This window comes from Alligator mississippiensis, chromosome 4 (assembly GCF_030867095.1).
Source record: "Alligator mississippiensis isolate rAllMis1 chromosome 4, rAllMis1, whole genome shotgun sequence".
Taxonomy (NCBI): domain Eukaryota; kingdom Metazoa; phylum Chordata; order Crocodylia; family Alligatoridae; genus Alligator; species Alligator mississippiensis.
The window spans coordinates 217,007,319-217,022,333 of NC_081827.1; the positions used below are offsets into that span (position 1 = coordinate 217,007,319).

Genomic DNA, 15,015 nt, shown 5'->3' on the forward strand with positions numbered 1-15,015 from the left:
TATATGTCATCACACCTTTACCTGCACATGTAGAGGGCCCTTGATTAACCCTAGTTATGCTAATGATGCCTATAAATATGTATCTCCTTCAATTCTTCAGCTCTTCAGCCTCATTTTTAGCAGGAAAATTAATATTCATAGAACATACTCCATGAAATCTGCTAGGTACAGAGGACTCTCCAGAAGAGTACATCTGCTGTAACTCCTCTAAAGGGATACTAATACCAAAAGGTGGTGAGAACACAATCACTAACTCCTTTCTTGAGATTCATAGCCCTGTTGGCAGCACGTTGTGGGACTGTCCATGGAAGTAAAACATGTAACTGTAAACAACAATATTTTGCTTCACTAACCTTCTGTAAAACAGGCCTCTGGTTCAAGAGAATCTTCAGGTTCTACTTCTGGTTGTTCTCCTTCTGGAGGAAGTCCAATATCAACTGTGCTCCCTTCAGATGAGCTGGATGCATTTAGCTTCTGTAAATTTAACCCCACATAAATGGATTGTTTTTACCAGTACATTTATTTTGAATATATATTAATCATTGTAATGTAGATTAAAGTACATATATTTCCATGCTCTTAAATTAAAATAATTCCTTATGTAAACAAGTAATGCCAAATTGCTTTACTACAGGCGAGGTCACAAGATTAGAAACTATATCATGTGGACTTTTCCCCTAGTGAAAATATTCTAATAGCTTCATACAGGAAACCTCAAAAATAATTTTGCTATTACACCAAGCCACGTATGAGAATTATGAAATGAAATTTTGATAAGTTTAAAAGTGGGTGCCTTCATACATTGCATTATCGAGTTATTCCAATAAGTTATTCCAATACTCCAATACTGTGGACAGCACATGGAGTCAAAACATCATTTTCCAACATTATGACCAAACCAACTGAAAGCTGCAAAGAAGTATTTTCATGTCTAATGTTAATAGCATTCTATCAAATCTGCTAATGTTAAAAAGTTTATATTTAAACTTTTTATTCTCATTGACATGAAAATACAAGTTACAAGTTATATATATATATTTAAATTTCTTTAATTTCAGAAAGGAAGAGCAGCATATTAATTTTAGAGCAATAGCTATTATTTTGCATTCTCATTTGCCAATGCACTCATGTCATTTATTGTACATTTTGGAACTACTTGTTACTTGATACAGTACACATATATGTCCAGAATATACAAAGCTAAGCAGACATATTCCTAATTTTAGGGGAGCTGGGATGAAATAAGATATGTTTTATTGTATCAATGAAAAAAAGAGTGATATCATCCAAATTTTCCATTTGGTTCCTTTACACTGAGGTATTTGTGATGAACAATGGACAAATACGAGTACTATAATAAATAAAAGTAGTTTGATCACAGCATTCTATGACTTATTACAATGTTATTACCATGGAGAGTATAACATCAGTAAAATGGCTGCATTGATAAATGGCTAATTATATAAGGGGAATGATGTAAGCAGATTGAAAATACATATTAATGTAGGGTTAGAGACATGGATGCTCCATAGCAAGATCAAAGAAACCTCACTCACTATGTTGAAGGTTAAGTTAGAGGCATTATTCCTTTTATCTTCATTAATGACCTTATGAAGCTTTAAGTTATTTAGTTCTGATAAAGTAGGAGATTTAGGTATAAAAAAAATTGATTTAATTGTCTGTTAGTCTAAATTAGTGTACATGGAAAACGATCATTAGATTTTAATAGATTTAAAACCTGAATGCAAAATGCACTATGGTCTTCAGTCTCTGCCTTAAGGAAATTATATATCATATTTACTCAAATATAAGACAAGATTTTTCTCCCTAATCAGCATGGAGGAAAAAGCTCCTCATCCTACATTTGAATACAAGGAAATCTCATTAAATTCACTGTTTATCCTTAAATTGCTGCCAAAAGCAGCACATGCGTAGTAAGGGAAAGCAGCTATGAAGTTGATTAAATGCAGCCAAGACTCAGCGTGACTATAAAACACATGCTGGGCAAACATGCTGATGGGAACCTTTTTTCCTTTTGGTCCTTAAAAAAGACAGGCAGGTGTTCCCTGCACAGGGAACTGTCACCAGGCCTATAGGTACTTCAATATGAGGCCAGAGCCATCCCTGACACCCTTCCCTTGGTACTCACAAGAAGGATAGTTAAGCACTGGAACACAGACCCAGAGAGGTTGTGGAATCTCCATCCTTGGAGGCTTTTAAGACTGAGCTAGACAAAGCCTTGGCTGGAATGATATAGTTGGGGATGGTCCTGCTTTGAGCAGGGGTTGGACTAGATGACCTCTGGAGGTCCCTTCCTACCCTAATTTTCTATTATTCTATACCTGGAAAATTATAACAAATTTATAGATTTTCCATATACAGAATCAAATTATTGGGAGTCATTTTATATTTGAGTAAATATGGTAATGGTTATATCTTGACATTGTCATAATTTTTTTTACTTTCTGGCATCACACCAGTCTCAGGGACACAAATTGGAAGGATGCCATACCAATCTGAAAAATTATCCAGGCTCTAGTATGCATACAATTTCAATGATATTTGGGTTGCCAGCTTCTTAGCACTTCATGCTCCTTAGAAATTCCTAGCCTACATGTGTAAGATTATATTCTGGTTTCATGACTTTCATATTAAGTCAGAGAAAACTCCACCCACAGACATGAGGTCAGAAATGGCCCAATGTATCCTGTTAGGAGTACAAATATTATACTTTGCTACAGATAAATATTGTGGAATGCAAATTATTATAGTAATAGAACTCAGTAATTACACAAATGCAATTCATTTCCTAACATTGTACAGGCAAAATGACAGAAGACACATTTTTGGCAGAGCAGTTTAGCTATCATGGAATACTGCCTCTAAAATGGTATAACTGATAAGGAAAGAGTCAAATTCTATAGGCCTTAGGTGGACCACAACATTTGGCCAAATAATATCAATCATCTTTTTCAGGAAAAGCCATAAATACCAAGGTACCTTACAACTAAGCATATTTATGCCTGAGCATTAAAATGACCTGCTAATAATACAATAAATCACTTTAAGAATAGGAAATTACTTCTTCTTTATATATTATAGAATTATAGTAAGATTTTGCTTGCATCATTCCAACCTGGTACTAGCAGAGCAAATAAAAATATGAACTACTCAAAAAAACAATAAACTAGAGTTTGAAAAGCCCACTGTTCTTGTACAAGGGAAGAAAAGAGCTTTAGTAATGTAGTCATTTTACAATGTGTTAGTCGAGCAATAAATAATTAAAAGAAAAGTAATAGGCTTCTATTACTGACATTACATTGATAGATAATTCAAGACAAAAGATTAGAGATATCCAATACAAGGTGAGAACAAAATGGTCAGTCCAACATACTCTATAGTATGACAGCCAGTTATGAAGAACATTAGCAATCAGTCTTTCCTAATAGGATTCAGCATCTGAAACTTACAGATGGTAAATTGGGTCTTACAAGTTTCTTTCCAGTGAAAATCTGGTAAACTACTTGTAAAATGTTGCAATAATAATCACATGAGTTAAGCTGGGCAGATTTACAGGCTTTGTACCAAAATCCTGGGTAATCAATACCAGTTGATATTTGGAAAAAAGGGGGAAAGAAAAGTTAAAAGTGTCATGTCCCACTGAGGACTTGGTTACTCTTCCTGTGCTGAAGTAACAGAAAATGCATTCCCTTAGCATGCTCCTCCTGCTTGTCTCAGATGAACTCAAACAGAATGATTACACCAACAATTATATTAAGTAGTATTAACAAAACTAAGTGTACATTGAAAAGTTGCTTAAGATGTAATATCCTCAGTAATTAAGACCTAAGATCAAAGATATAAAATCAACTTCTGTAATAACCACCCTGCTTTAGCTGCTGATACAATGGATAAGAATCTTACACTACTCTTTCTAAATCCAGCACAAAAAGCATCCTTGAATAGGACAGGCCATGGACACCTACTATTGTGTGTTTTCACATGTAGAAATATTTTGCTAATATACCAGTTACTGTAATTACCATAATACAAGCCAGCTGGGAAGCTAGACACCCCTCTGTACTTCAAACCATGCTCTTTTGGGGATATGGTGAACACTGATTTGTATTCTAGGCATACCTCAGGGCACCCACAAACATCTTCTTCTGCACACCTGTAGCAGGTTTTAGACCATATTATATAATGCACATAAGTGATGCCATCCTGAAGCAAAGCAGTTTTTAATCCAAACAGATTAATTATCAAAGACAAATTACCTTCGCTATGTTAGCAAGCCCTTTCTGATCTTTACCTGATTAGTAGGATTTGTTGTATGACCTGAAGAAGGGTACTTTCTGCACAAAAGCTTGTCAAACTTTTCTTCCAGCTAGACAGTTGTTCCAATAAACTCCCCCCTACCCAACAGCCCTTGCCGTTATCAGTTAATGAGTTTCTAGTTTTCAAAAGTATTCAAATACTCAGGTTATAAAAAATGTATCAGTCATCCTTACAGTCAAAGGTCATGAGCCAAGCTGCTGGACTGTAAACTTCGCAAATATAATTTTTTCTGCATAGTATGCTAAGGAAATAATTCTGACTAAAAGGTGCTACTTGGATTTATGATGCACATAGTCTACCTCCAACTTTTCATATAATACTTAAGTAAATAATACTTGAAAGGTGCAAAATTATTTAGAGAGCTTTTAAAGCATTATTATCCTGATTATCATAAATATGTATCTTATCAATATTACATTTACCAAAAGCACTACAAAGTCATGCTTCAGACAGCAATATAATATAACCAGGGAAATGGTTCTCAGTTTAGCTCCTTAAAGAGATGCTAAAAGTTTAAAGCAGCCTGTGCACCAGAAATGGGTGCACCTTATTAAAAGCAGTGACAACATTTATCCCAGGAAATTTTACACATGGTATATCCTTGACACTTTACACACATCTTTTACAGATAGGTATAATTTTGCATACTTATATATAGGCTCCTTTAAATTTTTAGTGTTTGCTTATTTATTTTTAAAAATGCTAATCTGTGAGTGCTAAATAGCTCTTAGTTTAACATTTTTTAATAAAAGCTTGACATTACATGATCAGCCAGAATGCCACTAGACAGCTGGTCAACTCCTGGTGAAAGAGACAGAGGAAACAAAAAGCAGAACTGGAGGAAGCGGAAAGATGGTACAGACTGACACTGGATTTTTTAAAGTTTTGCATTGCCAATAATTGTAGCAAAAATATTAAAACTAACAGAACCTTATTATCAGGAATATCTTATTTTTATTTCTTTTTATGTAAGAGTATAGATACCAATGTGGAAATGAGATGATTTGTAATAAAAACGGACATGGTATATCCAAAATTATATGTAAAAAAATTAATACAGCTATATTGCACACAAAGGTGAAATGGTCAAGCATTATTGCAATTTCAACTGAAAACAACATTTAGATGTCACTCAATTTATAGCCCTTACAGATCAGGGCATAACAATTTTGTTAATCCAAGGAAATGGAACCTTATAATTAAAGGCAAAATAGTAAGCACTGACTATAGTTGGACAGAAACTGCAAAAAGAAATTTATGAGAATTCTTGGATTAAAAGCTACTGCTATGCTTTGCTGCTATTCACATCTGATTTGTTAACATCTTGGTATGGGCGGTGTATTTTTAAAAATGTTCAATAAAAGCAAAAACATAAGAAATATCAGTGCAAGTATTTGAAAAAGCACCCATACTGGAAGTGTTCTTAGAGCTATGTATTAAAATATTCCATATTTGCATAAGCGTTTGTGCCCAAAAGCTTGCAGAGAATAATTTTTCCAACTATTTAGTCGGTTTAATAAAAGATATCACATCTACCCAAAGAACCTTGTTTGTCCATATTTGCACAAACACTCATCTAAGTTCATGCTGGGTGCATCTACATGCTCATTAATTCACTTTTGCTACTGCACATTAAGTTTAGTACCTCTAATGTGAGGTACTACCTAAATGCACATTAGGCTGCCCTAATGCTCAGTAGCAGAAGTGGACACTTTTTTAGTGACACTTAATGTGCAGTAGCCTCACTTTAATGCACATTAGCTTATTAGCACGGTTTTTGCTGTGATGCTTTAATGTGCAGTAATATAGGCTACTGCATATTAAAGCGCACGTGTAGACTTGCACAAAAGAATTCCTGTTAATACAGATTAGCTAATCTAAATAGAAGCAGAAATAATACCCTGTGAATTAGTTGGCAGGTCAGTTTGTAGGAATGACAATGCACCAATTTCCGTAACCAGTTCATTTTTCACTGGTTGAATTTTTCACAGATATTTAATAAAACAATTCTGAATATTGAATACTTACAAATCACCAACTCCTATCAGGAAAGTTATTGACTGCACAAAATCCCACCAGCTATAATGCAAACCTATATGCTGATAGGGCTGCCTGGGGCATGAGGGTCAAACAGTGGCATTACTAGGCAAGGCGATAGGGGCAACTTCCCTGGGCACTGACTTGGAGGAAGGGGAGATAGATATGCAAGAAGAAAAGTGGCTGCTGCATGCAGCCACATGGTCATGATCTCAGCAGCCACTAGCATTTGACACTTCCATTTTGCCCCAGGTACTCAGCTTGTTCCTACATGCTGCTGTCAAATGTCCAGACTTTACTCATCTGATTTACATTGTGTTTTGTAATGTTTCCAACTGAATGCAACAATCATACTTCATTATGATGCTGTAAATAGCACAGTAATGTTGAGTAAGTGAAATGGAAGATAGAAGAAGAGTGTGGTACACTGGGTACAAAATCAATACTAAGATCCTAATCTATCTTTTCTTTTATTTTTCAAAGTAAAAGAATAAAATAATCTTCCTCACCTCAGGCAGGTTTACCATTTTTAGATTTGGAGTGGGGGGTAGTCAGTTTTCTTGTATAACTTAAAGAGATCAAATATTATCAAAATAGGCCAGATTTTGTTCTCAGCTTTCTCTTTGCACCCCCAAAATATATATACATAGGTATAGTTAAGAACAGAATTGATCTCTGAAGGTTTTATTTTCAGAATATGTTTTCTGTATGCTGTTTTACCAAATGCTCATGTCATGTTTTGATTGTGTAACTTAAATGAATCTCATGCTTTATGATACTTCAGTTATTGCAGTAATAATAAAATTGCTAATATGAATTTAAAGAAAATCACTTCACAAGCTATACAATAAAAACTAAACATTTAAACACAATTGAAAAACAATTTGAATTTGCAAAATATCTTCATTAAAAACCAAAATGTTAGTAATTCTAAAATATCTATCAATTTTTCATTACCAGTATATTATACTCATTGAGTGCTTAAGATAAGTTCTTTTTATGTTAATGAGAAACAATACCTTACATAATCCCTCTTATCTCTTAGTTTCTTCAAAACTAGAATCCTGAAAACTTTTGTCAAAGCTAGAAAACTTACACAGCATGCACTTAAATGCATCAGAGTATCACTAAAAATTACATATATAAATCAGCAGCTGAATCATAAAAATGTTGGGCTTGCCAATCTTGCCTGACCATGCTGTGATGTGAGTCACATGACTCAGCAAAGAGCAGCTGTGAATGTTTCTACTGTATTGCAATGAATGGGGCAGGAACATAGCTGAGTAACATGCAGGCCAGTCAATATCCATTGGAAAAGTGATAATATACATGTATAACTTGCTTAGGTAACCTGTGTAAAATTGGTGACACGTTGCTCTGTCTGGTTAAAAAGCACCAGAGCTGCATTCTTGACTGATCCAGCTTGATTTTACTCCTGTGAGAAGTAAGAATGGTAGGAAGTGAAGTTCAAGATACAGTACTTCTGCTTTTATGCTCTGGAAATTCTTATACAATTATGTTTACTGATTAGATACTTAAGTTCAGTCACAATAATATGTTAAAATATAAGAGCATAAGGTAATAAACATTTTTAGACTTCTAAATACTAATTAAACAAAAGTTGTAACATCATGGCATGAAAACTGTAAGGAAGCATTGAGCCAAGAAGGTATTTCAGTCACTTTTCTGATCACAAACTCATCACAAACTCATCTTGAACTCCTTTCTTTTCCAAGGTTCATTTTTTCACAAGCGCTCAGTATGGGTCTTCCAGAAATGTCCTCATGCCTTCTTATATCAGAGTCAACAATACAACATAATCATCCAGCGAAGTGAAGGACCTAGGGGCCATGACTCAAAACCCCCCAGAATTTAAGTCCCTAAAGTAGTACTTAAGTGGAATTTGACTACATAAATCCCAAATCACCATTTTGAAAATCCTTCCACCTGCAACCAAAGCTTGGAGATGCTTAAATGCCATAGATGCCTCACTTCTTAATTTTCTGTTTCCAAGGTATTTACAAGTTTTCCTTAAGTGTATACCCCAAAATTATTCACACTTACACTTAGCTTATCCCTGAGCCCATTCTGGATCCTGTAACTATGCACTCTTTCACCAAATTCCAACAATTCTTGATTTTGGGAAGAATTCTTAAATCATACACACATGTATGAGATTACATCCCTGAGTCCAGTGACAGCTATTTTTCCATTTTAAAACAGAGGCTCTGGATGAGGAAACCCCTTTCATATTATAGGCCTTGTAGTCCTATGAGAGACCTAGATGTGCCAGAGTTTATTGCTCCCAGGTGCTGCACTTATATGTGTATCCGAGACCACAAAACACTGAGCCAGTTTGGAGAAGTCCTGGTAGGTGGCAGGCTGGCAAGTGGCTCAAAGCATCAGCCTGCCAGCCAAGGGCTGCTCTGACCCAGCTCGTTGTGCTCTGGAGAGACTGGTCAGGGCACAAGAGTGCTTCAGTGCAGGGCTAGCCAGCAGGCAGGCCCCACATTGAAACACCCTCATGCGCCAGGCAGCCCTATCAGTATGTAGGTTTGCAGTGCTGTATTTACAAGTACTAACCTGAGGTTGAGTTAATTAGTTTCCTGCAGCCTAATAAGGCTGCACCTGTACAAGTTGAGACTTTACTGATTAGGCAGCTCCACAGTAAATGTCTCTTGTGTAGATGCTTTCCTGGAGTACCTTAATCCCCATCTCATTTGGTGAGGTTTAGATAAGGCACCCCAGCAGCCACTTTTAAACCTGCAGGGGCTTATGTATAGGATGATGAGGCCACGCTGGAGCATTCTAATTAGAACACGATTGAGTCTGCTCTGATGCTTCCTAATTAGAACGCAAACCAGAATGTAGATAGGCACCCATAGTTATTAAAGCACAGCATAACTTACTGGAAAAGTTGTGAACAGACTCTAGAATTTCTGCATATCAACTGCCTCTACTACCTGCCCAAAAACATAACCCCTTGAGGATGCTCCTGCCTGGAATAATACAACAAACTGACCATGTTTTAAGACATGAGCATTATCACTAGTATGTAATGAGAACTGGAAGTTCACCAATCTCCTATCAACAGTAATATCAATGACTGAGTCATTGCAGTTCAACAAGGAGAAATGCAAAGTGCTGTACCTGGGGAGGAAAAATGTCCAGCACACCTACAACCTAGGGAATGACCTGCTGGGTGGCACGGAATTGGAAAGGGATCTTGGAGTCCTAGTAGACTCCAAGATGAACATGAGTCGGCAGTGTGACGAAGCCATCAGAAAAGCCAATGGCACTTTATTGTGCATCAGCAGATGCATGACGAATAGATCCAAGGAGGTGATACTTCCCCTCTATCGGGCACTGGTCAGACCGCAGTTGGAGTACTGCGTGCAATTCTGGGCGCCGCACTTCAAGAGGGATGCGGATAACCTGGAGAGAGTCCAGAGAAGGGCCACTCGTATGGTTAAGGGCCTGCAGACCAAGCCCTACAAGGAGAGACTAGAGAAACTGGACTTTTTCAGCCTCCGCAAGAGAAGGTTGAGAGGCGACCTTGTGGCTGCCTATAAGTTCATCACAGGGGCACAGAAGGGAATTGGTGAGGTTTTATTCACCAAAGCGCCCCTGGGGGTTACAAGAAATAATGGCCACAAGCTAGCAGAAAGCAGATTTAGATTGGACATTAGGAAGAACTTCTTCACAGTTTGAGTGGCCACGGTCTGCAACAGGCTCCCAAGGGAGGTGGTGCTCTCCCCTACCCTGGGGGTTTTCAAGAGGAGGTTAGATAAGCATCTAGCTGGGGTCATCTAGACCCAGCACTCTTTTGCCTATGCAGGGGGTGGGACTCGATGATCTATCGAGGTCCCTTCCGACCCTAACATCTATGAATCTATGAATCATCAGGGAGGTGCTCCTTCCCTGTCCCCCTCCCCCTCCCAGTATAAAGTGCATTAAGGCAGAAGCAAACTATTTGCTACAGACTATCTTAAGATAACACATAGGGTGAGGTCATACTTTCATTGGGAACAGTAGCAAAGCAGTAGAATATTTGGAGGTATTTAATTAGTAAATGTTCATGGGTATCACATGTTTACTTGCAAATGTTGCAAAACATTGGAATGTTTGGGCATACAAAGGATCTCAACAAAAGTACTTAAATGAAAGCATAGGGTTAGCTCTATGATGTAGTGGGATTATGGAGCTATTTTTTTTAGTTTAGAGAAGAGAAACCTGGGGGATATTTGATAATTATCTTCAAATACCTGGAGGGAGGTTATAAAGAAGACGGAGATGGGCTTTTCTCTGTGACTGTAGGGGATAGGACTAGGAGAAATGGCCTCAAACTGCAGCAGAGGAAAATTAGGTTAGAAATTAGAAGGAACTTTCTGACTATAAGGATAGTCAACCATTGGAAAAGGCTACCTAGAGAAATTGTGGAATCTCTATCCTTGGAAATTTTCAAGAGCAGGTTAGAAAAGACATTTGGATGGGATGGTTAAATCAGGGATGATCCTGTCTTGTGCAGGGGCTGGATTAGATTAAAAAAAAAATATGTAGAATTTCTCACAGGTAGTAATTGCCAATGGGAAGCTGGCATTCATATCATGTTGAAGTCAGATTTATATATAGCAGAATAAATTAAAAATAAAGATTAAAAAAAAGGAGAATCTGGTGGGAGCTTCAGGGGTCTTAAGGGTCCTGTGCTGCTTGATCCACTTTAGGAACATAGCACGGATCTTGGAAACAAAAGCTAACACAATGCAAAAGAAGGGAAAATCCTTCATATAATATCTGGATCCCACTGTGATATTTACAGTCATCAGAATGAATTTTATTTCAGGAGGAACTCAGTATTGGAAGCAGAGAGACAGAGGACTCTTTTTTAAATGCTTTCTGAGTACCTGCTCCTGATCTTTATAGAGCCTAAGATGTTCTATTGATATATATTGATGTTCATAGGATTTTCTTTTAGTATAATTCATACAGTATCTAGAATATCACTGCCAATCCCAGTCAATATGTACAACAGTAGTTGAATGTGATAGTATTTTCTACTTCATAGAGAATCTTCAATTTGAGACATTCAGTGTTTCACAAAAATGAATATAGTCTGACAGCATCACTGCATCTTATATAATCGTCCTGATTTTACAGTCATAGGCTTTAATCTACGATTCTTCCACACTAGAGTTCCAAAACAGTATATAAGGATATAGTAGAATATTGTATTAGCGAAAGAGGAAGATGACTGGTCATTGTATTTCCAGGAGAATGGTTGGGCAGAAAAAAAACCCAGAAGGCCTAGGGGGTAGGCTTTTATGAAAAAAATTATCTCTTTAAAGTAGAGGTGGGAAAAGACCTGCATTAATTCATGTAATATTAGTTGATGACCACAGTGCTAGAAAAACTCTGGCAAGCAGCACAGCAACCTTGGCTGCACTTTGGTAGCAATGAACATCTGGGGACAATAACTGTGAAATGATGCAACAATCAAACATATTGCAAGGTGCTTGAAGGAGAAGCACTTCAGTGCCAATGAAAAGGTCTGTTAAAGGATTAATTTCAATCAGTTTTCCTGTACTGATCTATATAGAACCATTCATTTCAAGATATGAACTAAGTACTCACATTAACAATTTTTAAACAAAATCTTTTTCTTAAAAGTGCCAATAAAGAAGTCTCAAGGAAAATCAGGTTAAGTGGCTCTAAGTCTGAGTTAGCCAGTAGGGAAAAGGATCTTAGAGTGAGATTTAAAATCTTACGTGGACTTTTAGCTCAGATTGAAAGTTTGTGTCTTAGGGCAGTGATGCCCAACTTTTCAGCTCCATGAGCCAGATAAGTGGCCCAGATTAAGTTTGCAGGCTGGATCCCATGCAGGGTTGGCATTTGAGGTCATTTCACAGGTGCAATTCCACACATCAGATCCAGCCACATACCAGCCCAGTTCTGTGCACCAGCCTGATCCCCTGTGCTGGATTCAATTGTGTACTAGCTTGATCTATAGCACTCAAGGCCATGACATTATCTAGCCTGTAGGACTCCTCATGGGTACAGAAATTTAGCAGCAGGGGAGAGGCAATGGATGCTGCCATTGCTTCCCTACCATCAAATTCCCAGGCCCATGGGGAACTCCACAGGTGGACTGGACCCATCTCACAAGCCAGAGGATAAGCGCCACTGCCTTCGGTTTGTCTATGTGGCATAAAACATTGCTAGATAGAAGGATGCTTGAGCTACATCGGAATGAGCTATCTTGGGTACTGGAAGTGCTAAAATTATGTTAGTGCAGAGGTGTGCCTAAGTTCATCAGTCCTTCTGATTTAGAGTCAGATAAATGGTACTACATTATCTCATACAGACATTCTTATACACTTTTATCTATTGTTGCAAAAACTATTTGGTTCAAATACCCCACTGCTGACAAAATGAGAACCCATGGCTATGAGAGGGATTGATATTGGGATAAATTTTTCTACACCGCTCTACTTTTCAGCCTCTAGGGTACTAGTTCATAGCTCTAGCCAGTTGCTACACCTGATGGTGTACCAGTGGTCTGCATAAAATGGGTTCATGGCTTTGGACCATTATTCAGGTATCTGTGGTGTGGACAAAAGCCCCCACAAAAAACAAGTCACTTTTAGCAAGCACTGACTTTTTCGACAGGTGCCCCCTCCAGAAACCAATTGAAATGGCAAGGTGCATTGGTGGAACAAGTAAGGAACATGTGTATTAGTATATATTTTGCAGTATTCCTAGGTCTATCTGATTGTCACCTTTTGGAAATACCAAAAATAAAATACAAAATTAGTCTTGATTTTTAAAATCATCGTATGTGTCCTGATTATCACAAAATTCTACTTTCATATTTGACGCTTGCAACGTTATGTATCAAGATGTGTTACATACAACTACAAGGTTATGCTACGCAGGAATCAATGTTAGATTCAAAAACAAATGTTGGACACTTCATTATTTTAGAAAGAAAAAGAAGGCATCTCATAAAATCGTCCTACCTCTTTGCTTTCCTCCAGATCTGACTCACTGCTAAATTCCTCTGTATTTAAATTTTCAAAATCAGATTCCCCAACAGCAATTGGTACTGTCACAGTGAGGCTTGGATTGTTTATGAATGACATGTAATCACTTTCATCGACGACATATTTTTCCACACTGCTGCCTATGCCGCTGGTAGTTCCATTCCCTTCTTTAAGGTAGTTAAGGTTTTTACCTATTTCTACTATGGTATGGTTGGAAATGCAACTGTCTTTTTTGTTGTTGAGATCTTCAAGAGGTTTGATTTCATCTAACGCTTTTTGCTTTCTTACAAAAGCTTTTTGGATGAATTCACGTGCTTTTCTTTTCACAAAATCAATTCCTTTCTGAATCCTTGACACAGCAATCTGCAAATTGTTCATTTCATTATCATCATCTGTAGCAGCAAGGTTGTCTGAACTAAATGAGCTCAGAAGCAAGGCCAGAAAGAGGTTGAGTACCTAAAAAACAGTAAAGATAAAAGATATGTGGATCTCTAATTTTTTTAATGATTACATTAATTTCTTTATGGATTATTCAATATGATAGAATTTTTATTTTATGATTAGTACTAGTATCAAATTACCTGACTGCTGCTCTTCCTTGCTACATTACTTACTACAATACATCCTGCCAAAACTATTTTCCAGGTTGGACATCCCATAAAAACTAGCCACTGCCTCCACAGCCAGTGAGAAGTCCTTGGCATCAGAACCACTTCAGTTCTACTGCACAGAGTAAAAAGGGTCGGTAGATGTAGGGGTGCGGAAAGAATTGCTAGAGCAGACCCATCATATGCTGCAAAACAGCCTGGATAGGGATATTACACTGGGGAATCATTTGTGGGGCACACTGCAGCAGCTCTGGAACTTGAAGATGGGAAAAATCTTCCATCTCTTCCTCTACTATCCATTTGTGAAATGTCAAAGGCCATGGACATGCATTATATGTATAGTGAGAAATACACCCTTTTGGTGCTTTAAAAAAGCAAGTTTCAGGTGTTCAAGTGGTTTGTCGTGGAAAAACAGCAGTATTGCAACACAATTCAAACTTACTTCATATTCCACTTTCATGGTACTGCCAATTTCCTGAAAATTCTTAGCACTTCAGATGAATGCCTTGCTATACCCTAAAGATGGTCGCTTAGCAATGTTTTGCTTTTGCTGGTTAAAAAAATTGGCAATCATAAATACAATATGCAATAAATGCTGTAGAAATAAATACTAGTCCAACATACCAATGCACCATATAAAGGTAGCATCCCTAGTGTCCTTGTTTGGATTAAACTATTAGAATATATTACTAAACAATGAATATATCAGTATCAAGAAGATAGTAAGAGGATAGCAGCATGGTTCTGTCAAGAACACATCATATCAAACTAATTTAATTTCTAGATAAGATATGTGTCCTAGTAGATAATGGAACCAGTAGATATAGTATCTCTTGACCTTAGGTAGCCTTTTGATGCAGGCCCATATAAAATTATCATAAACAAACTAAGCAAAATGGTTCATTTAATGTAGTGTAATTATGATAAAGTGAATGTAAAGTGGTTGAAAAAACAGGTTCAGAGAATGGTTATCAATAGTTTACCATCACTTG

At 37.1% G+C, this 15,015-nt stretch overlaps 1 protein-coding gene across 1 annotated transcript in view; it reads right to left on the reverse strand.

The window, feature by feature from the left end:
* SCN2A (sodium voltage-gated channel alpha subunit 2) overlaps positions 1–15,015 on the reverse strand; it is a 96,177-nt gene that overhangs the window by 30,475 nt on the left and 50,687 nt on the right. The window contains exons 17-18 of the mRNA XM_059727326.1: positions 13,392–13,871; positions 354–474 (exon numbers count right to left, since the gene is read on the reverse strand). Of these exons, the coding sequence (XP_059583309.1) occupies positions 354–474; positions 13,392–13,871 (601 nt within the window). The remainder of the gene's footprint in view (positions 1–353; positions 475–13,391; positions 13,872–15,015) is intronic.